The sequence below is a fragment of the Lepisma saccharinum genome, chromosome 15, assembly GCF_977018435.1.
Source record: "Lepisma saccharinum chromosome 15, izLepSacc3.1, whole genome shotgun sequence".
In the NCBI taxonomy this organism is placed as follows: domain Eukaryota; kingdom Metazoa; phylum Arthropoda; class Insecta; order Zygentoma; family Lepismatidae; genus Lepisma; species Lepisma saccharinum.
In genome coordinates, this window is record NC_139243.1 from 53,021,031 (window position 1) to 53,044,132 (window position 23,102).

General features: G+C 38.0%; 2 protein-coding genes across 2 annotated transcripts in view; one reads left to right on the forward strand and one right to left on the reverse strand.

Annotated features, from left to right (window-relative positions):
- Positions 1-22,021, reverse strand: part of LOC145999249 (glycine receptor subunit alphaZ1-like) — a 50,818-nt gene extending 28,797 nt beyond the window's left edge. Inside the window, exons 1-3 of the mRNA XM_083136185.1 lie at positions 21,881-22,021; positions 5,480-5,709; positions 3,191-3,273 (exon numbers count right to left, since the gene is read on the reverse strand). Of these exons, the coding sequence (XP_082992311.1) occupies positions 3,191-3,273; positions 5,480-5,709; positions 21,881-22,021 (454 nt within the window). The remainder of the gene's footprint in view (positions 1-3,190; positions 3,274-5,479; positions 5,710-21,880) is intronic.
- Positions 22,022-22,279: 258 nt separating this feature from the next.
- LOC145999250 (uncharacterized) lies at positions 22,280-22,912 on the forward strand. Its single transcript, XM_083136186.1, has one exon. It carries the CDS (start codon positions 22,280-22,282, stop codon positions 22,910-22,912), a length of 633 nt encoding a protein of 210 aa, XP_082992312.1.
- Positions 22,913-23,102: the final 190 nt, after the last annotated feature.

Here is a 23,102-nt window from a genome sequence, read left to right on the forward strand (position 1 = left end):
GGTTGCGGACGTTCCAGAATACAAGGAGAGCGGGGTTTACCTCACAGGATACGGTTTTCGGTTGGCGGGAAAATAGGGAAAGAGTAGAGGAAATCAGTATCGTGTTCGGGCTGAAAACAATGCAAAATACTCGAGTGCTCGGTGGTGATAATGTTTTGAGCTCGAACGGAACACTGATTTCCTCTCCTGTTTTCCTATTTTCCCGCCAACAGAAAACTGTATTCGGTGAGGTAGACGCCTATCATTGTGTCCTGGGACGTCCGAAACCCATACACCAACCCGCATTGAACTTATTACTATGCAAATTACTCGAGTGTTATTCAAAATGCCTGTAAAATTACTATCTAACTACTGCGGTATACATTCTGATAAACCTTACACGGTAGCGTATACCTGCTCCTTTCTTTCGATTTTATTTATTTATGTAATCTGGCCATTACGCCAGTCAGCTTATTACTGTTAAATACTTTTGGTTTCACGTGATCGGGAACATAATGTCGAGAAGTCCGCTAATTGATCAGTTTAGCCTCAAAACCACCACGTTACAAATAATCCTGACTTAAGAGTTTGTGCAAAAATTTCTAGTGACAATTGCGGTTGAGTTTTTTTCGAGTTGACAGGTAGAACCAGCTCCAGAAGAAGACATTATTGCTCAATGCAATCTTAAGTCTGTTTTTCCTCAGGTTTTTGTTTTTAGTATTATTACACTGGTCGACATGAGTTTGGATGTATCGTAGATGTTGTCTCTGAATAATTTCAGCATGCTGATTCCAAAAATGAAATCCAATTTTACCCATCACGTCCAGTTTCTTCAGGAAACAGCAATATACGTACCCCAACTGCCTTAATTTTACAATACAATGTGTAGTTCGATCACTTTCTCAATAGATGGCTTTGTTTAGTTGGTGGTAAAATATTAATTTTCTGCAATACAAATCCTCCAATTAAACCATGAATGCATTTAGAATTGTATGCATTTAATCGACCTTGCATCTTCACATGATACATTGGCATGAAAGTTGGGTGGACTTTGATTGATTGATTTAGTTTATTTCACTTTGCGTTTTGTGCCTCTTGGCTAATTTGCGAAGGTGGGGATGAGTGATGAAATTGATGAATGGACATTCACAAACAACCAAGCCCGAGCGGGATTCGAATCAGGGACCCTTGGCATCGCAGGGTGGACTTTGATTACGTAGTTTTATTTTTGAAATCGCTCATGAAAATTTCCTTCACAAAATGCCCAAATCTCAATGTTATAATATGGTGCATTGATTGACATGGAGAAAATTCCTGACCTAGGATAAAATCCTGACGTGATGGGAAGAAATGGATGTCATTTCCATGATCAGAATTCAAAATACTTCCAGAATCACCTGTTGGTTTGTATACAACCGAAACTTCCCTTGCATTAATTTTTTTGTTGCATTCTGTAATATGTGTAATGGAATGGCGAATATGAGAATTTTGATTGAGAAATTGTGAAAAATCCTTACGTGATGGAAAATAATGGATGCCATTTTCGTGATGAGCATTGAAAATACTTGCAGAATCACCTATTGGTTTGGAAACAACAGAAAATTCCCTTGTATAAATTTATTTTGTTGCGTTGTGTAATAAATGTGATGTAATGGCGAATATGACAATTTTGATTGTGAAATTAGTGTTATTAACAGGATACAAATTGACAATTCACAAAAGGCAATAATAACAAGAAAATGGAATAAAGTAACATGCTGTACTTTAATCTTACGTTCAAATGCAATCATTGAAATACACGTTTTATATATTTTAAATGCCTTCCCTATTGTAATATGCTTAATTTATGCCAATTATAGTTAGCCTATATCATTTTTTTTATTGCACAACAATTGCATTTAAAACAATATTTTGGCGGGAGAAAAATCCTTGTTTCTTCCTGCTTTCTGCGCTGTGCTTGGCAGAGAGTGTTGCTACATGAAGGAAAATTTTCCTTTGTGAAGGGAAATTCAGGTCCAATATTAGAGGAGAAGTTCTAAATATGGGTGAAGGTTTAAATATGGGTTTTGGAGTTATCAGCGCTGCTGGGTGCTGCAGCCTGGCAGAGGCTATTGGAACTGGTTATCTGTCAAGGAAAAAGGTTGCGGCGCCAATTCGCAGGAGAAAGTGGTGGTTAGTTTCGGCCTTGGACGCTGTTTTAGAATTGCGACCTCCGAAAACATTTTGCAGGTATGTTTTAACTCAGCGTCTTCTGAATTCTCATCTGCTTTATATAGGTTATGATATTAGCGAAAATATATTGAAGAAGAAAAATAGCGTGATGATCTAAATATGGGCTATGACATGAGGTCTAATGTTGAGATCACATTTTCAACAAATATTTGGATGTTTTTTTTAATTTCGATTTTTCCCATTCCGCTTGATTTTCAGAACAACAGATTATTCATAAATATTATTTTTATAATGTTTTAGCGATAAATGACTGTTTTTTTTGTTTAATTGCTTTTTGTGATATTGCCACTAGTAGCCCATATTTAAACCACAATTTTGAAATACATCATTTTACAATTTTTTGGAAATTGCTTCTTTTTTACAAGAAATTGAGACCTTTTATACTTTAGCATGCTATTACATTTAAGTATATATTTCATAGATATGCATTTTAAAGGAAGGTGCTTGATATATTATTTTTTTCCTCCGAAAATGACAACATGAAAAGGGGGAGCCATATTTAGACCTTTCCCTCTATGATAGGTAAAGAGGGAGATTTTATGAAAGCCGGAAATTTTGAGGTTGTCGGACTCTGTTCTTGCTTCCTTTCTTTGTTCGTGTTTTATGTATTGCATCTAATTAATTATATGGGCTGTATAGTAAATACATACATCAAATAAGAATTGTTGTGGAAAACCAGTTTAAATTTTCAGAATACGCCACTAGAATAATGAGCTATTTGTGTAAATAATATGATAAGATATAAGAGTTCATATGAGTTCAGTGGCGTGACCAGGAATTTTGAAAGGAAGGAGTTACGTATATTTTTTTTTTTAGTTGTCACGTCTAATTTTGCCATCTTTCCCTGCCTTTGACGTTTTTATAAGGAATGCTAGACCAAGGAGGGGGTATGAACAGCACAAACCCACTCTTGGGCACGCCACTGTATGAGTTCCTAATTAATTTTTAAATCTTGAAACTTAATTTAATGCTGTCCTACCTGGAGTAAAACTAATTTGGCATCTTTGGACGTCAAAAGGGTACATCGAGAAATCAAACTCGCAATCGGAGTACAGGAGAATTCTGAAAAAGATAAATATTTTATTTATATCATAATAATACTGCACCAATGTTTCGGATTAAAATTAACTACGCGAACTGATGTCAGAGGTTGTGTCCTAATTGCAAACAACGCCTAAATAGTCCTAATTGCGAACACATAAAAGTGAGAAATAATTCCATGTCCTACTTGCGAACAGATAAAACTGAGAAATAATTCCATATCCTAATTGCGAACACGTAAAAGTGAGAAATAATTGCATGTCCTAATTGCGAACACTTACAAGTGAGAAATAATTCCATGTCCTAATTGCGAACACATAAAAGTGAGAAATGATTCCATGCCATAATTGCGAACACATAAAAGTAAGAAGAAATAATTCCATATTCTAATTGCGAACACATAAAAGTGAGAAATAATTCCATGTTCTAATTGCAAACACATGCAACTGAAAACCCTTTTTCTTTTAAAAAAACAAATAAGTATTGTGACCCAGAGGAACAGCTGGTTTGACTAGGTAGTACAATAGCTAACCTGACTGACTTATCATGGTCTTCTACTTTGTAAATCATTTCACCCTTTCAGTCTGTCCAAGAAATCAGACATTCATTCCTGTGTTCATTTCTCGAAAACCCTTTAGTGCCAATAGTTATACCTACAGATAGATTACAACCAATAGTGGAAGATCTTAGAAAAAGGTTAAAGGCTGAGTCAGAAAAGTCAAATGGCATGATTCTTAGAATGGAGACAAACCTGAAAGGAGTAGAACAGAAGAAAAATTATGTTTTATTGAACGTAAGGATGGCAAGGAGCAGTAAGAAAAATGAGGGAGATTGGTTTGATTTTTTAAAATTTATTTGCTTTATTTTACTTCGCTTTTTGTGCCACTTTTGGCTAATTTGCGATGATGGGGATGAGTGATGACATGATGAAATTGATGAATGGACACTCACAAACATCAGTGCCCAGGCCAGGATTCGAACCATCGCGTCGTAGCGTGATGTGCTAACCACTCCGCCACGGGGGCGGGAGAAAGATTGGTGATATTCCTAAAATTGTGAGAGCATGTTTTTCCTGTCTGAAATTTGAATATGAAATTTTGGTGAAAGTTACTAATTATATTATTAATTGACGTTAATGTATTTTTAATACAAAGCTCTTTTCAGTTAAAAATTGTGCAGTATGTAATCGTATACAGAATTGGCCACACTTCCTATGATAAAATTATATATACTTTAACGACGACTTTATCCATGTCCAATTTTTTACGTTCCAACTGTGCCCTATAAGGTACTAACCCGTCTCTAGTGTGGAATTGAGTTACTTTTTAAAAAAAAAACTTTGTTAAAAAGGCAGAGGAGATGTGAGAAGTTGCAGGTCCAAAGTCAGACAATGTGCTCGCAGTTAGGACACAGACATTCGAGGTTGTTCCTGTTCAGGCTGTAAAGTGTTCGCAATTAGGACACAGCATTGGAGGTTGTTCCTATTAAGGGTCTAATGTGTTCGCAATTAGAACACAGTCATTCGAGGATGTTCCCGTTCAGGCTGTAAAGTGTTCGCAATTAGGACACAACATTGAAGGTTGTTCCTGTTCAGTCTCTAAAGTGTTCGCAATTAGGACACAGCCATTCGAGGTTGTTCCTGTTCAGGCTGTAAAGTGTTCGTAATTAGGACACAGCATTGGAGGTTGTTCCTGTTAAGGGTCTAATGTGTTCGCAATTAGAACACAGTCATTCGAGGATCTTCCTGTTCAGGCTGTAAAGTGTTCGCAATTAGGACACAGCATTGAAGGTTGTTCCTGTTCAGGCTCTAAAGTGTTCGCAATTAGGATACAGCCATTCGAGGATGTTCCTGTTCAGGCTGCAAGTATTCGCAATTCGGACTGTTCAAATTTAGAACTGTTCGCAATTACGACTATACAATGTCAGACATCAGACAAGAGGCTCTGTACACGGAATTTTATCTTATGCAATAGCCTCCGAGTAATGTCGGGTTTGATGCTTCGATGGGCTCTGGGTTTTACGTAATTTTTGATGGATATTAGGTAGCTGAAGTTTAGGTCACATGAACAAAAGTTGAATAAGTGTGTATAGAACACAAAAAAGACGCTCATTCGTTGATAGGATGATATACTAAAAAAAAATTAAAATAAAGAGAATAGACACAGTCAGACACATAAAGAGGATCTATTTAATATAATATATTAAATTTTCAGTTCAATAAACTTACGCTAAGAAGTACCAAACTGATTTGTCTGTTCTCAGAACCGTGACAGTTCTGTCTATGTCCCCTCGTGTGATGAGCAGTTTCTTCATCTCCAAGCAGTAAGGAAAGATTCTCCACAACTTGGCTGCCTCCTCAGGGCTTAAAGAGAACTCTTCTCTCTTACCTTTATCAGATGTGATGTTAATTCTCTTGTCCACCCACTCGTAGTACAGAGTAATGTCTGTAAAAATTTGCTGTAAATATAAATTCAAAACCAAAAGCTGTTGTAAGTTCGTGCGTTTCACTTTAGTTAAGGTTTTAAACTTAAACGCAAAAATTTATCCAAACTCACCAGCCTAAATTATAATATTATGTTAAATAAAAATGCATGAAAAAGATTGGTGTTTGTAGACAACTACTTGTTTTATTATCTAATAAATTCACATTTTAGTGATGGATTAAAGGAGCCAAAAAGTTATCCAGGCTTTTAAATTTTTTTGAACCTGATGAAGTTACAAGAATATGGAAGTGGAACTTTTTTTTATCAACTCCCCGTTAGGCGCATGGGGTACAGATTGCAACACTGTGAACTGTACTGCACATGGGTGCTTTTGTGTATACCCTATCCCGGATATCTCTGGAGAAGGCCACGCATAGCAGAGAAGGGGGGGGGGATTGAGTGGGCATAGCGAAGCAGTATACGCTTCTGCGAAGGCTGGTAACTGCAGTCGCTTTCCCTTCTCCATGCAATCCCATTCACTCTCACGTGCTCATTGGTGGAGCCGTCTCGCGTCACTACTTGAGCAGAGACTTGCTTTCGTTCGTTGCTCCAGAAATAGGTCGGATAGATTGTAGATGATCTACTGGTTGATTTTTAATTGGTGTCCAAACTCAATTATCTGTGAATTTTAATCCGACTTCCGTCACTTCTGACAGCAGCATACTTCAAGCCTGCTTTGTGGACCCACACAACCTAAGGACACCGGACAATTGTTGGAACTCAAAATATTATCCTTGTTAGAATACGGATAAACTGTATTTGAAAACAGTGTACCAAAACAGTACGCAGTTTGAAATTTTAGCGTATCTCCACTTCTGAATCTAAAGGGTTAGAAACAGCAATTATATATTTAACATTTGGTCGAATGTTATCTACTTGTCGCAGGGTCTCGAGGACTTCTTACACACCCTCATTGCCTGCCTTTGGGAGGGGCAACTCGTGCACTCCCAATAATGCAACCAATTTTGTTTTTCTCTGGCTTGTTTTGAAAAATCAAATTATTGAAATTATATTCTAAACAAAGGGTTTATATAAAAATCATGTTGAAATGCTTCAATCGATACTAGTCAATACACACTATTCCTTTAATTATAAAATGAAAATGTTAGTTTATGTGAAACGATGTAAATTCAATATGAAAAGCATCAGCACTGCGATACCTGAAATAATAATTTCATGCTGAACACATCCAGTTTTGTAAGTAAATATAACGAACGTTGGACCAGTGACACATCGGAAATGAAAAGAAATACTAATTTAGAAACTATTATTAGCCTCCCATAATTCTTGGCTTTGAACTTCAACATGTTCTGCTTATTGCTCTTAGGAAATAATAGGAAACACACAGTAAAACTTCTCAATAACATAATTCTTGGCTTTGAACTTCAACATGTTCTGCTTATTGCTCTTAGGAAATAATAGGAAACACACAGTAAAACTTCTCAATAACAGGGGGAATAATAAATGTCCGTTATTACGAAGTGTCCGCTATTCAGAAAAAAGTGTAGGATGTTACACAATTGGATAACCATATTACAGTACGAACTTTACGAACATAATGCTTTTTCCCCTACATTCAAGAAACAAAATACAGTACTACATACGGTGAATTTAAATTTACTGAAGTATCCCTACACACATTACAAATTTTTCAACTTCTTCCTTTAAAGTCAGAGGTTTGCGTTTCTGTGACATCGTAGAAAAAGTAACACACACTTCTCAAGATAACCACAAGGAATACTGTCTAGTGTCTGCACTTTTATAAATAAATACGTTCGGTGTAAAATGAAACAATGCACGCTAGTTCGAAATACTGGGCATTGTTGTGTCGAATTCCAGGAATTCCGACCGTTTTCTTTCAGGCTGTCCGTTATTAAGAAGTTTTATTTGCGTTGGGGAGGTAGTTTTCAGTGTCCGCGTCCAAGAATGTACGTTATTTAGAAGTAATAATATTGCCATTAATCCCCATGTACTTCTGCCAGGGGATTTAAAAATGTCCGTAAATTAGAGGTGTCCGTTAGGATACATTTTACTGTATATAAATTAATTGTTTATTAATTGTAATAATCTTTATATTGTAATCATACGGGACATCTGTCGTTCAGACTAAGGAACAGAAACCTCTGATTTCTTTCAAATCTCTGAAAAACTCTGGCCATAGGGCCCGCATATATTAAATGTCCCAGGACTCACATTCCCCTAGGGCTGGCCGGCCCTGCATACTCCATACCCCCATCCCCCAACCACCCTCGGCATCTGTTAGTGTCGATTATGCCCGGAAAATGTTAACAATTTTAGTTGTTTACCCTGTCCGTCTCCATCACCTTCGCCACTGAAATTCGTCCTAGTGATACTTCAACTAGAAGTGGCCCTGAAATAAGATAAAAGTAGAACGTATTATCAAATTGTTATTAAATGAAATTTATTTAATTTCAATAAGTGGTCGTCTTATGATCATTATGCTAAAATACTTATCTATGTATTTCTCCGAATAGCGAAAGCATCGATAGAAAGGCTGCGATGTAAAAATCGCTGCAGCTGTAACTACTTTCGTAAATATACAAACCATTATTGCCAGTTCCATGTGAAATCCTAACCCTCACACAAAACTGTCAAAATACATACACAGCAAATAGAGACTACACACCTACAATACAAAGGTAAAGACTATTAACTTACACAGGGCCTATGGGCAACTAGGGCAATTGCCCCGGGGCCTCCACCAAAAGGAAACTGTGAAGGGCCTCCACCAAAAAATCTTTTAACCAGATGGCTATGCTCGTGAAAAATTACATAAGAAGTTGTATTTTAAAAATAAACAAAACTTCAAAATTGTCGCATGTCTACACTCTTCTGGATCCAATTGTAACACAGCTGTCAGAGGATCAGTATACTTTATACCATGGATTGATTTGGCTGTGATGTGGAAATAAGGCAAACTTATTCAAACAATCAATTCTCAGATACGACTAAGATAATAAATAATCGTACGAAGTACATAACTATCTTTCGTTAATATCGTATTGGAACTGTAAGTTTTTCTAGGGAAAAAAATTGTGGAGATACTAGAGGTCTCTCTCGGTGCATCAGTGAACTACGGGACACCTAACTTTAAGCAGCGCTTTATCATTTTTTCATTCTCATCATCGCGATTAACTTCAATAGGAAGAACAGTGACGTTGAATAACGGAATTAACAAATAATCGTAAAAAGTTGGCAATGCTGTTCCATTTCCTAACAATAATGAAACATACTGCTACTCTATCAATTAAATATTTTGGTTATTGCAGTTTAGTTCCCTTGCTGTTCAAGTGTCATGGATTGTCAGTGGCGACGTGTGAACGTTTTACTTGAAATTCACATAGCTTCAGGGTATATGTTGAAATGTTGCATGAAAATATTTGTGTAAATGTTGATACCTCTTGGTCTAGTAGTTCGGTAAGAGATTTTGAGACGATTTTAAAGTGTTTTATGTCGAAGTTCTAGGAAAGAGATCCGTATATATGAGTACAAGGGCTCGAATGGAAGAGTTGGCTTGAAGCACACGAACGACAAACAGCCACATTTAGACGCAGAATTTTACTGCTGTTATAGCGCTACAATATTCGTCCTGTAACTTTATTTTACTGCGCTATTCTCCCTGCAAACCTATTTGTGATATGTTCGATTGTGAATGACTACTGATTCTAAAATCAGGTTCAACATTTTAACTGCTGAAAATTGTTGGATTACATATTGAGCTAGGAAAAAAAAGAAAAAAAAGGGGGGAGGGGCCCACCAAACATTTTGCCCAGGGGCCTCCACCAACCTTGATACGGCCCTGAACTTACATATTGAGCTGCAAAATAACACATTGTACCAATAAGAGGGTAATGTGATGCGCTTATTTAACATGCTACCAAATACATTCAAAGACACAAATTCATTGCCAGTATACAAGTTACATTTAAAATGAAACCGTCGTATCATTAGGTATTTGTTCTATATTTTCCTTTGTAACTTTCAGATGTAACATAGCAGATGAAGCAAACGATTTACTGCCATTCCATCGCTTCCCGATCCATTGCTCTTGATAACGAAAGTTTTTTTCCGGGTCAGTTGTTCCCGATCCATTGCTTCCGAAAATGAGGAAATTAACACTCACAAAATGTAGAATTTACAAATTAATTTACAAATTATCGCAATTGTCCGTGATTTTGGCTTCATCGCAATTGTCCTAGGTTCGTTCTTAAGTTTCAGTAATATTCGTGTGATGCAATTTGGTTGCCCTAACACATTTGCACAAAAAAACAATTATGAAGTATTTTATTTTCCAATCAAGGCTTTGCAAGGGTGAGTCAAGTTACGTTATTTAGGAAATTTGTTTGTTTGAATTTATATTTTAAGTCCACTTTATGCACAGATAAGCTAATCGGAACTGGACCTACAGTTTTAAAGTGGGATCCGATCCACTGTGCACTGTGCCTTCGCCTGGTATGGAACCCGGCACCTCTTCATTACAAGTACATTTAAGAACTTAATGGCAGTCTTAATTTTCAGGATATGTGATTAGTGTCCATGTAGCATAGTAAGTAGAGATCGTCTACTTTCATAACTTGCTAGATCGATGTCTTATCTATTTCGTCTTATTTTCAATGACGAGAGAATACGTGTAGAGGAACAGCAAGACTCGAACCAAGATATTTAGTATTGATATGGGAAGTAGGAGACACACCTAGTCACCGAGGCTGTGGTCTTACGAATATTAGGTACTTGCAAATCGCCTTGTAAATTACAAGGGTCGTTGAAGATTGACCAAGACTTTCGTGCGTAAAATATTAATGAATCAATGTAGTGCTGCATTACTTCGGCAGGACAGACTATTATTCCTTGCGAGTAACGATGATCCTTTGCGACGCATTTGGCGCATGCGCAGTAATGTAAACAAAGATGGCGGCAAGTAGTGTATCTGTTGCTGTGGAACAGCGGTGTATAATGAAATTCCTCGTGAAGGAGGAGGTGAAACCTGCTGAAATTTGGCGTAGACTGCAAGCACAGTATGGTGAACAAACACTGTTACGGGCAAGAGTGTACGAATGGTGCCAACAGTTCAGTGAAGGGTGGGAGTTGGTAGCAAATGAACGGCACGGACACGTCTACCGGTAAGATTTTGGGAACTGTCTTTTGGGACATGAAAGGTGTTATACATGTGGATTTTTTGGAGAAGGGTGCCACAATTAAGGTCCAGTATTACTCAACACTGCTTCAAAGTGCTGTACGTGGGGCCGTTCGGAAGAAAAGACCTGGAATGTTGTCGAAACATGTCAGTCTTCTCCATGACAATGCCAGGACACACAGGGAGGTTTCACCACAGAATCTAGATTTAGCTCCCATTGATTTCCACTTTCTTGAGGCTCTTAAAGAGCATTTGGGCGGGGCGCACTTCCAGACAGATGAGGAACTCAAGAACGCTGTCCTGCAGTGGTTACGACACCAACCTACTTGTTTCTACGCCAAAGGCATCAAGGAACTTCCACAACGATGGCAACGGTGGTTTGGATGTCTAGGGGGAATACTTTGAAAAACTGACATAGTTTGGTGCTTCTATGTATGTATATTTCCTGTCTAGAAATAAAAGTCTTGGTCAACCTTGAACGATAATTGAAACGATTACGGCCCATTTCGCCTTATCCCGTTTCGCCATTGCGTTTTCACCCCCTCCAATACAATTTGGTGTGATTTATGTGACTAACATTCTAAGGTGCTTCGCCTTACACAGAAACCTAACCTAACCTAACCTAACCTAAAATTTGTTCTTACAAATGTCGGGATAAATACTACCAAAATTACTAATACAGTTAATATAAATCCGTTTATAATAATTAAAAATTATATATATATATATAGCATGGTGTTTTATTACATTAATAATAATTACCCTTCATGTCGATAATATTCCCTGGTGGGAATCTTTTTGTGTGTAAGGCGAAATGGGATGTCCCTTTTCTCCTTAGAAAGTTAGTGTCACATAAATCACGCAAAATTGCATTGGGGAGGGGGTAAAAACGCAATAAGGCGAAACGGGAGGATACGATTGAAACATTCCCGTTTCGTCTCGTCAGAAATGACTTAAGACTGTTCCGGTTCGTTTATTTTATTTACTTATTTATTAATTTTAGATATTTCACTACACTTTTCTTTTCAATGTGAACTAAATTGTTCATACTATTTAATACTGCATATAATAGCATTCATACATTAAGAGTATTTGAAAATAAAATCCTTAGGAAAATATTTGGACCTAAAAGGGATGAGGAGACAGGTGAGTAAAGTAGGTTACATAATTTAGAACTGCACGATTTGTATTCCTGTTCAGATATTATTAGAATAATTCAATGGAGAATAGGTGGGTAGGACATGTGGGACGAATGGGAGAGGAAAGAAGAGTGTACAGGATTGTTGTTGGGAAACCTGATGGTAAGAGACCTGTAGGAAGGCCAAGACGAAGATGGAGGGATAACGTTGAGATGAACCTAAAAGGAACCTGTAAGGTTGGAAAAGATTGAATTGATCTTGCTCAGGATAGGGACAAATGGAAGGCTTGCATTGCTGCAGCCATAAACCTTCGGGTTTAGGAAGGCTAGAGAGTTAGTTAGTTTATTAAAGCATTCATATACGCGTCTTATATTCATGGAAATGTATTGTCGGCGCAAGGGGGTTTATCAGAACCCAAGTTGGAGGCAAGTACGGAGCGCTGGTACAGTGGGATCCATGAGTATTACCGTGCAAATTGTCCATCACTTTATTTGACCCAATAAGAGCTTCAAGATTTAAGAGAAAACTTAAAACAAGCTGTTGACAACTTCTGCACCAGCACATAAAAATCCATAGCTTAAAAACACATAAGAAGTAAGAGAAAAATTAATGAAAATAGTCATTGACAATTTGAGGAGCAATACTAGTGGATCCCACTGTACTACAACCAGCACACAACCTGCAGTGTTTCCTTTTCTCTTGACTTTTCTGTTGTTCATTCTTAGCTGTTCTTATTTACTAACGCAACAGTAAAATTTCAAGTCAACGAAAAATGCAATCATTGATCACAACCAAAATAACAACATGGAAATATATTTCACTTACACAAATTGATTTTTTAATAAATATTATTAACACAACGTATTGAAGATATGTACATTTAATTCAATTTATTTCCTCTTTTGAGCGATCTGACTACCATTCACGAATTCCCTCAGACTTAAATTTAAAAAAGTGAAACTTCCAGAAGCCTCTCGTCTAATGTATTTTGTATTATTTTATGTATATGGAAATATTTTAATATTAACTATATATCACACCATTTCAGTAGTTAATCACACAAAAAATACGACTACATCTTAACGAAAGCAAAGCGTTCCGTTTCGTGAAAATTTCCATTTCGAGCCCCGAATATGTAATTAAGTAATTAGTGTTTACCATTTTCACCAGGTGGCACAGTGTATTTTTTATAGTCAGCAGGTAGTGTGTATTCCTCTCCGCCCAGAGCATGACCAAGTATGACTGAAAACAGGCTGAGAAATAAACACGAATTACTAATATTCTTTTGAATTTATAATTAAGACTTGAAATTGTATTTATTACTAACATTGGCTTTTCTTACTTTTATTATTATATTTTATATGTTGGTTTCAGTTATTGTACACAGTTCATATTATAAATAATCCAAACTAAAGTATTCTCAGAATATAACATTTCAAATGTCATAACATTAATTTGAATCCGACTTGAGCCACTCAATACACTGGTCGCCATCTTGTTTGTTAACATTGGATGCAAATCACTGTGCCCTTTGACTCCACCGGGAATCGAACTTGGAACATCTTGCTTTCAAGACCACAACATTATCCGCTTAGCTATCAGGGAGACTCAAGCCTGCCAAACTGACCTTTCGATGATCGCCATATTCTTTGTTTGTTTTACATACACATTATACCTATATACAGTGGCGACGAGAAAAGTATGGGCCAACTGCCCCCTCCTCCCCTAATCGCCGTCACTGACTGGATAGGCTAATCGGGATGAAGCATACGCTATATACTCCGTTTCAAAAACACAATACCTCTACCAGTAATCAAACACTAAGCACGCTTAAATACAAGGCGACAACGTTAGCCGCTACGTTTAGGGGTAGAACGCAATCAGCGCCATTTTAAATACAGAATATTGAGACGATTTATATTTGCAAAATCTATATTACAATTCAGAATAACAATGAAAACATTTACATGACTGGAAAGTACATACAGAAGCATTTCATGTGATGCCTGTATCTTGAAAATAGTGTCACTCAGGTGAGCACAATTCTTCCTCAAACAAACCTCTGCACGTCGACGTACAGGGTCAACGAAGTTAGTAAGAAGTTGTGTTTTATACACCTGTATATTGCATTGCATCTTCTGCAAATATGCTGTATAAAGAAACAAACTGCCGGAGTGAACAAGGAGTCATAACCTTGTGTAACATCTCCAGCGGAATTTGCTATATTGCAGCTCGAATGGACTCCAAGTCATCCAACGGACCTTTTGCTTCAACAACCCCGACAAAAAGAAATCACATCCGGACGTGACATGATCATTCCTGGAAACATCCCACGAAGATATCTCCGCGATGTGAGCTATGGCACCCTCTTGCTGGAACCACGGCTTTACCAAGGCGCCTATGAAGATCGAGCCTACGCAGTTCTAGCTGTAGAAGGTCTGTCAGCATGGTCACATATCGGTGAGACTTTCCAGTTACACCGCTAGAGATGCTGCACAAGGTTATGACGTCGACGTGCAGAGGTTTGTTTCAGGGAGAATTGTGCCAACCTGAGTGACATTATTTTCAAGACATAGGCATCACATGAAATGCAAGATGTCTATATGAGTCAATTGCCCAAGTGTGCTACACAGTTAAATCCAAAGACTCTTAAGTCCTAGTGTACAAATGAAGAATTACAGTGTACAAATGAAGAAGCCTCAACAGACTGATTTTTCCATGTGTACAAAAGCTGAATCTGTCAGTCTGTTGTCTGTAAGCCTGCTAATAATATAGTCTTCTTGATATTGTTATGGCTACACTTAAAACTAAGCCAAAAATGCTCATGTAGGTGCCTCTAACAACTTACAGATCTAATACAATACAGGATTATCTTAGACAAAGGCAGGCTGCAAATTGAACTGTTACCTGCTTGCTTACTAATTGCACTAATTACTTAGCTCAGAAATACTTCAGTCTGTCGCCTAGACAGTTTCGATCGGGGAGATCGATGAATTGCTTGTCCTGGAAATAAATTATGCAGGCTTGGGACTTCATATTCCACTTTCTGGCACGCATGGGAAGGGCATATTGATATTTCTGTGTAATTCTAGGGCAAATTCTTACTAAAAGGACATTACCCCTTTGCATGCTCTCATGCAGACCTGACACACGCTACTGACTTTGAGAATATTCACTGCAGATCCAAAGTCCAACTTCGACTGTATTAGCTGATATCCAGCTGATGGCTCCCGGGTTTGATACCTGGTAGAGTGTGGGCTTAGTCCCGATGGCTTATATGCCTTGTAATCAAGAGGCTCCCGGGTTTGATACTCGGTAGAGTGTGTGGGCTTAGTCCCGATGGCTTATATGCCTTGTAATCAAAGGCTCCCGGATTTGAGGCTTCCCCGATGGTGAAGTGTTAGTCTTGCTGCCTTGTAATCAAAGGCTCCCGGGTTTGATACTCGGTAGAGTGTGTGGGCCTCCCTGATGGCAAAGTGTTGGTATTATTGCCTTGTAATCAAGAGGCTCCCGGGTTTGATACCTGGTAGAGTGTGTGGGCCTAGCCCCATGGCTTATATGCCTTGTAATCAAGAGGCTCCCGGTTTGATACTCGGTAGAGTGTGTGAGATTGAAATACATGTGGCAGAATAATATCTCCACACGTGAGACTTTGAGAATATTCACTGCAGATCCAAAGCTGATATCCAGCTGATGGCTCCCGGGTTTGATACCTGGTAGAGTGTGTGGGCCTCCCTGATTGGCTTTTTGGATAACAATTGTGTTAATTCTATTTGGTATAATATAATTGTACCCAACTAATTTCAAGTCTGTTATACAACAGCATAATAGAGCAAAACTACTCTACATTGGGGATCACCAGAGCCTAGTTACTGCTGTTGTCTGGCTATTAGAGCACCCGCTCAGCCACTAACTGCTGTTATAATTGTTTTGGCATACTATCCATAGTTCTGTTTTTTTTGGCCTAAGAAATTTTATATAAATAAACAATAAAAATGCCAAACTTGAAATATTGCAATCAGTGTAATAAAAATATATCTAGTTCTAATTGGGCTAGGCACCGGCATAATTGTGATCCTAAGAAATGCAGAAAGCCTACTAAAATGTGCTCAAATTGCCATAAAATATTTAGCAAAGCATATTACAATAGGCATAAGTGTACTTGTTATGTACAGCCTTCTACTTCATCACAGCCATCTACATCTGGTCTAAAAAGGAAGCTTAATACATCCGATAATGCTAGACCAGCAAAGCAGCCGCGCAATGCACTTATCCATACTAGTTTTAATGGTCAACTTAGTGATTACTGTTTTGTATCAGAGCCAAAATGTGACATTAATAATTTTTTGAACAGTATAAATTCTGATGTGCAGGCTATTCTAAATGCACAAAATGGTTCTTATAAACTATCCCTCAAATTGTATACACAATATAAGAAATCAAATGGCACAAAATTTACACAGCCCCACATAACAGAAACTGTACCTGTATACTCAAATATAAACTCAGACAAAATACTAAGCAGGTTGATAGAGCAATTGCTTATCAAACACTCTGAGTTTGCTGCTAAGGAATCGGGTTGGAGCCTATGTGGATCTCCACACAAGTTTTATATTAATATTTCTGAATTCAGCCCACTACAAGGTTCTACATATCAGCCATTACCTGACAATATCAGACACAAAAAAGCTGTGGTCAACTTTTAAAAAAAATGATGACCAAAAAAGCTTCTTGTGGAGTATATTGGCAGCTTTGTTTCCAGATTTAGATCATCCACAGCGAATAAGTCATTATAAACAGTATGAACATGATTTTGATGATGCTATGGAGGGCTTAGAATATCCAATGTCTGTTCAGAATATTGATAAATTTGAAAAAAGGCCAGAGATATCAATGGCAGGCCATTATCTATTAATGTATTTATTTGTTCTACTGGTCGTGGCAATTGCTTGATAGAACCTCTCAGAATCAGTACACTTGCTGATGATTCTGCTTTTAATTGAAGAGGATGGCACATACCATTATGATCTGATACACAGTCTTGAAGCTTTAGTCAGAAAACAACTAGACAAATGTAATACAATATACAAGTTGTGTCAAAGATGTTTGACTGTATTTGATGGTCAAAAAATAGTAAATGGTGTTCGTGAACAGAATACAGAAATTGCTAAAAACAAGTTAGTTGAGCATCTGAAATACTGTGGCAACCATAAACCTGTTCATATGGTTATGCCTAAACCAAATGAAAATGCCAAATTCAAAAAAATTGAAGCCTTGTTGGAACAGCCAGCATATATAGTCTGTGATTTTGAATCAAACCTCAAACCCCTTGCATTATGCAGCCCAGATCCTGATGAATCTTCAAGTACATCATACCAGCTACAGGAACCTTCTAGTTTTTATTATGTGGTTGTACAGGATGGTGTTGTTAGTAAAGAATATTTATACATGGGACCAGATGCCATCAAAGAATTTGCACATAGAATAGAAAATGAGTGCCATTACATAGCATCTAATGTATTATTAAAATCAAAACCTATGTTGCCTTTAACAGAGGATCAGATTGAAGATTTCAACAATGCAGAAAAATGCCCGGTATGTGATTCTGAATTTTCAGATATAAATATCAAGGTGCATCACCATTCCCATACAGATGGTAAATTCAAAATGGCCCTGTGTAATAGCTGTAATATGAAGATCCAGAGACCAAAATTTGTTCCGATATTTTGTCACGGGGCATCCAATTATGATTTTCATCATCTGATCAGGTACAAGAAGTTTGACAAGCAGAATTTAAATATTTTAGCAGAATATGATGAAAAATATATTGGTATTAGCAAGATAATTAAAGTTAATGGTGATCCCATTCACTTAAGATTTCTTGATTCATACAGAATTCTGTCGGCTAGCCTGGCTACTCTGGCCAATCAATTATCTGATGATCAATTCAAAATCACATGTGCTATGTTTCCAAATCAGGACCTGAAATTAGTTAGGCGGAAGAGTGTATACCCATATGACTATGTTACTGATTTTTCTAAATTTCATGAGTGTGCTCTGCCACCACAACAAGAGTTCTACAGTAAACTCAGGGCATCCGGAATCACTGATGAAGATTATCACCATGCCCAGTTGATGTGGACCAACTTAAAATGCCAGACACTTGGTGATTATCATAAGGCATACTTGAAACTTGATGTGACTCTCTTAGCTGATATACTTCAGGCATTTAGAAAATCATCGATGGAAAATTATAAGCTGGATCCAATCTATTTCTACAGTGCTCCGGGCATAGCATGGTCTGCCATGTTTTTGAACACTAAGATGCAATTGGATCTGATCCAGGATCAGGACATGCATCTGTTTATGGAACAATGTATACGAGGAGGCATGGTGCAATGCTCTCAGAGATATGCCAGAGCCAACAACAAATATATTCCTGATTATGATCCAGCACGGCCATCAAACTATATACTTTATGTGGATGCCAACAGCCTGTATGGTTATGCTATGATGGATAAACTGCCATATGCAGGGCTTGAGTGGGTCAAAGATTTCAATATTGAGGATCTTCAGGACTTTGATGACAGTGACTATGGTCTATTCTTAGAGGTTGATCTGACAATTCCTGATAATTTACACAACCAGTTTTCTGATCTGCCCCCAATTCCTGAGGTCGAGTGTTCACCTGGCTCTAAACAAAAGAAACTAATGATGACTCTAAAACCAAAACAGGCTTATGCCATATACTACAAAAACCTCCAGTTCCTGATGCATCACGGTGTTCAAGTGACCAAGGTTGGCAAAGTCTTCAGGTTTAAGCACTCAACATGGTTGAAGCAATACATCGATACAAACATAGAGCATCGAACACTTGCTGTAACCCAATTTGATAAGACGTTGTTCAAATTGATGGTCAATTCAGTGTATGGTAAAACCATAGAAAATGTCAGAAAACATACTGATGTTAAATTAGTTACTGACCCCAGCCAGAGCAAAAAATTGATAGCAAAGCCCAACTTCAATTACAGAAGAATTTATGATGATAATCTGGCACTCTTTAATATGAAAAAAACAAAGATTAAGTTTGATAAGCGTATTTATGTAGGGGCTGTGATATTAGAATTGGCCAAATTACACACGCTAAAGCTCTATTATGATGTGCTGAAGCCTTTTTATGGTGATCGTGTAAAACTGATGTACATGGACACAGATAGCTTTATCCTTGATATTCAGACAGAAGATGTCTATCAAGATATATCACAGCCTGCATTGCTTAAATATTTTGATACCAGTGAACATCCAAAGATTCAAACCTACAACAAGAAGCTGCCTGGCAAGTTAAAATACGAGACACTTGGCGATGTTATTGTAGGATTTGATGGGTTAAGGGCCAAGATGTACAGCTTTGAAACATGTAGTGGTGCTGTTGCCAAAAAAGCCAAGGGCATTGGTAGAGTAACTGTAGAAAAAGAGCTCCAATTTAAAGATTATGAAGATTTTCTCAAATCATATAATACAATCAGAACATCAGAATGAAGAATCCAGAGTAAAGATCACTTGTTGACCACAAATGTTATAAGAAAAGTGGCTCTGGACCCACATGACGATAAGAGATGCATTTTATCATGTGGTATACATACTTTACCATGGGGTCATTGTGACTTGATAAGTGGCAATCAATGCCCAATCACAGAGCATGATTTGAAATAAATAAACATGCCGATGAACTTATTTGGGTTCAAAAAACAAGCTATTATGGACCTGCCAACACCAGCACCCTCTCCTGATATACAATCTATGCTACCTAAACTAAGTGGTTTGTTAATTATTCATCTGAACAGCATACTTACAGATGTTGATGATAAAACAGGTAAACCATTGTACATATTTAACAATAACTTAAACCACTACCAGTTACCTGTAGGTGGCCAATTACAATTTATTATTACAACCCCCGAGGTAATGTCAACGTTTCAGTAGGCAAAAATATTTACAGGATAAAGCACTCGGACATGGTTTCTGGTACTGTGTATGATGTCTCTGCCGGTGACTGCTTATATATTGAGGTCCCGGGACACTATGACAAGCTTATACCTCTTTTTATAGAATTAAGAATCAGATACTCTATAATAAATAACTACTAAATCAAAATGCCAAATTATATTTTTGGGCATACAAGGCGCGAAGATCACAGTGATGAGATTCTGATGCTTGATGTCAGAGTCAAAAAATTAAGAAGTGATTTACAAACTCTACAAACTACACTCAATGCCAGTCTTCAACTTGAGATTACTAATTTACAATCACAATGCATGGACCCTCTTCTTAAAATTGACTGAACTCAAATTGATGCTTCAGAAATATACTGACTTGGCCACATTAGATAATTTTCAAAGTTTAGAGGAGGCTGCTCTTCAAGCCAAATTTAAGACTCAGGCTACCAACTCTGAGCAACTGAAACAGCAACTAGAACAGCAGATTGGTAGTATCCAGACACAGCTCCAAACAACTGTCAAAATCATAAAGTCACAAGAAGATTTTGATCTAGTGATTTCTACTCTAAAAGAACAGATTCAATCACTGGAGATTCCTAATCTGGACCCTCTGAACAATGCCATAGCCGAGGTTAAAGAAAAAATCGAGACACTTGAGAATTTTATGGACAACCTACCATCTTCTGATGCTCTGAGTGCTATCACTCGTAGTGTTGCCAACATCAAGCTGCAACTCGAGACATATGAAGATTTTGGAAAAATTCAGAGTACCATAAGCCATCTTGAGGGTACCATAGCAGCAGTACAAAGTGATCTGACAAATGTACAAGAAACTCTAGAATCTCGCCTACCTGGTATTGTAGACACCCTTGTCAGTGTCCAGCAACAGATCACCAAACTTGAAAACCTCAACACTGAATCTGAGCTATCTCATTTTCATCACTTGATCGATGATATCCAAACAAAGCTTGAAATCTTACAACAATCCACACCTACTCAGGCAGACATAGCCCTGCTCCAAGATGCTATGCGTAGTGTGGCTGATGCTACTGAGTTGGATGCTGTGAAATCAGCCCTGGAGTCTTTGCAGAATACTGTAGCCAATCTGCCTACATCACTGGAGCTGAAAAATATTAAAGGAGCTGAGAATCGCATACTGAAATCCGAAGATATCAAGAATATCCAGACAGAGATCAAACAGCTTACTCAGACAGTGCCAATCTACCAACTAAAGCCGCTCCGGCTAGAGTTTGGACTTGGAAATTCTATTTTTGTCTTTTCTGTCGAAAGTCAGGGAGGGTCACGTGAACCGCTGAACCAATCGGCTTTGACCAGTTGCCGTTCGGATTGGGAATTCTCGTGGTATTCTGCGTTGCCAAGTGTATGCCTGACAGCAAAAGTTCGGGGTTATTGTGCGGTTTGTTTGTGCTTTTTTTTTTTTTTTTGTATCTGTGATTTTACCCAACCAGTTTATACTGAATTACAATGGATGACCCTATCGCAAATACACCGGCGAAATCGGAAGAAAAAAAGTTGTCGGGCGTGGTATTCCTCTGCGTGGCCAGACCCGTGAATTAGTATGTGCAGTGCGAGATTATTTTGAAAAAGAAAGAGAAAATAATGGCCCTTTGCTTCCCTTTAAAAAAGTGATTGGGAGAACAGCAGCGGCTCTGGGAATTAGCAGAACTACCGTGATGTCCATCGGGAAGGAAAAGTGACAGACGTGGCAGCCACAATATCCACTCCAGGTAAGAAACGACCACGGGACAAACCTGTCACCAAACTGGACGTGTTTCAGGAGGACGCAATCCGGCAGCATATTTATCGGTATTACGCCAGGAAAGAGCGTCCTACCCTTGGGAAAATAGTGAAATCGTTAAGAGAGGAGGAGTTGTTCAGTGGCGGTAAAACTTCATTTGGGGTGGTGCTGGATAACTTAGGGTTTCGCTGGGGGAAGTACACCGGACGAACTATTTTGATGGAGAGGGAAGACATCGTTGCCTCCCGATGTCGTTTCTTGAGAGCAGTGCGAAAGATAAATTTCGAAGACATTGTGTGGGTGGATGAAACCTGGGTTAACGCAGGTCATTCGACCCAGCGAGGGTGAACTGACGACACCACGAAAGGCACGATGCCAGCTCCTACAGGAAAAGGGGAAAGACTGATTTTGTGTCATGCTGGCACTTGCGAGGGGTTCATTCCAAATTCTACATTATTGTTTGATTTAAGAAATCGGGCGATTATCACGAAGACATGGACCACGCTCGGTTTTTCAAGTGGTTTGAGGAATCGCTCATCCCTAACTTAGCAAGGCCGTGTGTCATCGTGATGGATAATGCTCCGTACCATACGGTGAAAATAGATAAACCTCCAACAATGGCCACAAAAAAAGATGAAATTATTCAGTGGCTTTTGCGCCATGACATCCCGGCTTCCCACGAATTGAAGAAAGCTGAACTGATCGAGCTTGTTAACATAAACAAGCCACGGTTCCCGCAATATTACGTGGATGAACTTGCGAAAAGAAGTGGTCACCAAGTGCTAAGATTGCCACCCTATCATTGCCACTTTAATGCGATCGAACTCATTTGGGCGCAAGTGAAGGGACATGTGGCCAGAAAAAACAAAACTTTTAAAATCAATGAGGTGACAATTCTCACACAGGAAGCTCTTGTCAATGTGTCCGCAGATGACTGGAAGAAAGCCGTCCAACATACCAGAAAAGTAATAAATGACGCGTGGTTAAAGGAAGGGCTTCTTGAGGAAAATGTGGACAAACTTATAATAAGTCTTGGCGGAGACGAAGATGAAGATGAGGAATCTAATGAATACAATTTCGTCGAAATGATGGAAGACTGTGGAGTATTTCCCCTTGAGAACAAATAAGGTACGTTTCATATTTTCATAGTGATTGATATTTGTATGTGTGTGTTTTTGTTCGATTTATAAGAAATATGAAGCTATTAACGCCTTCTCCTTTCGAAAAGGATTTTGAGCAAAATTTACATTCATTACTACTTTTGTTAAATAATACTACATAAATGAAATATTCGATTATGAAGAACGTGTAATATCT

Coding starts and splice junctions, on each gene's coding strand:
- LOC145999250 (XM_083136186.1), top strand. CDS start 22,280: ATGGACCACGCTCGGTTTTTCAAGTGGTTTGAGGAATCGCTCATCCCT.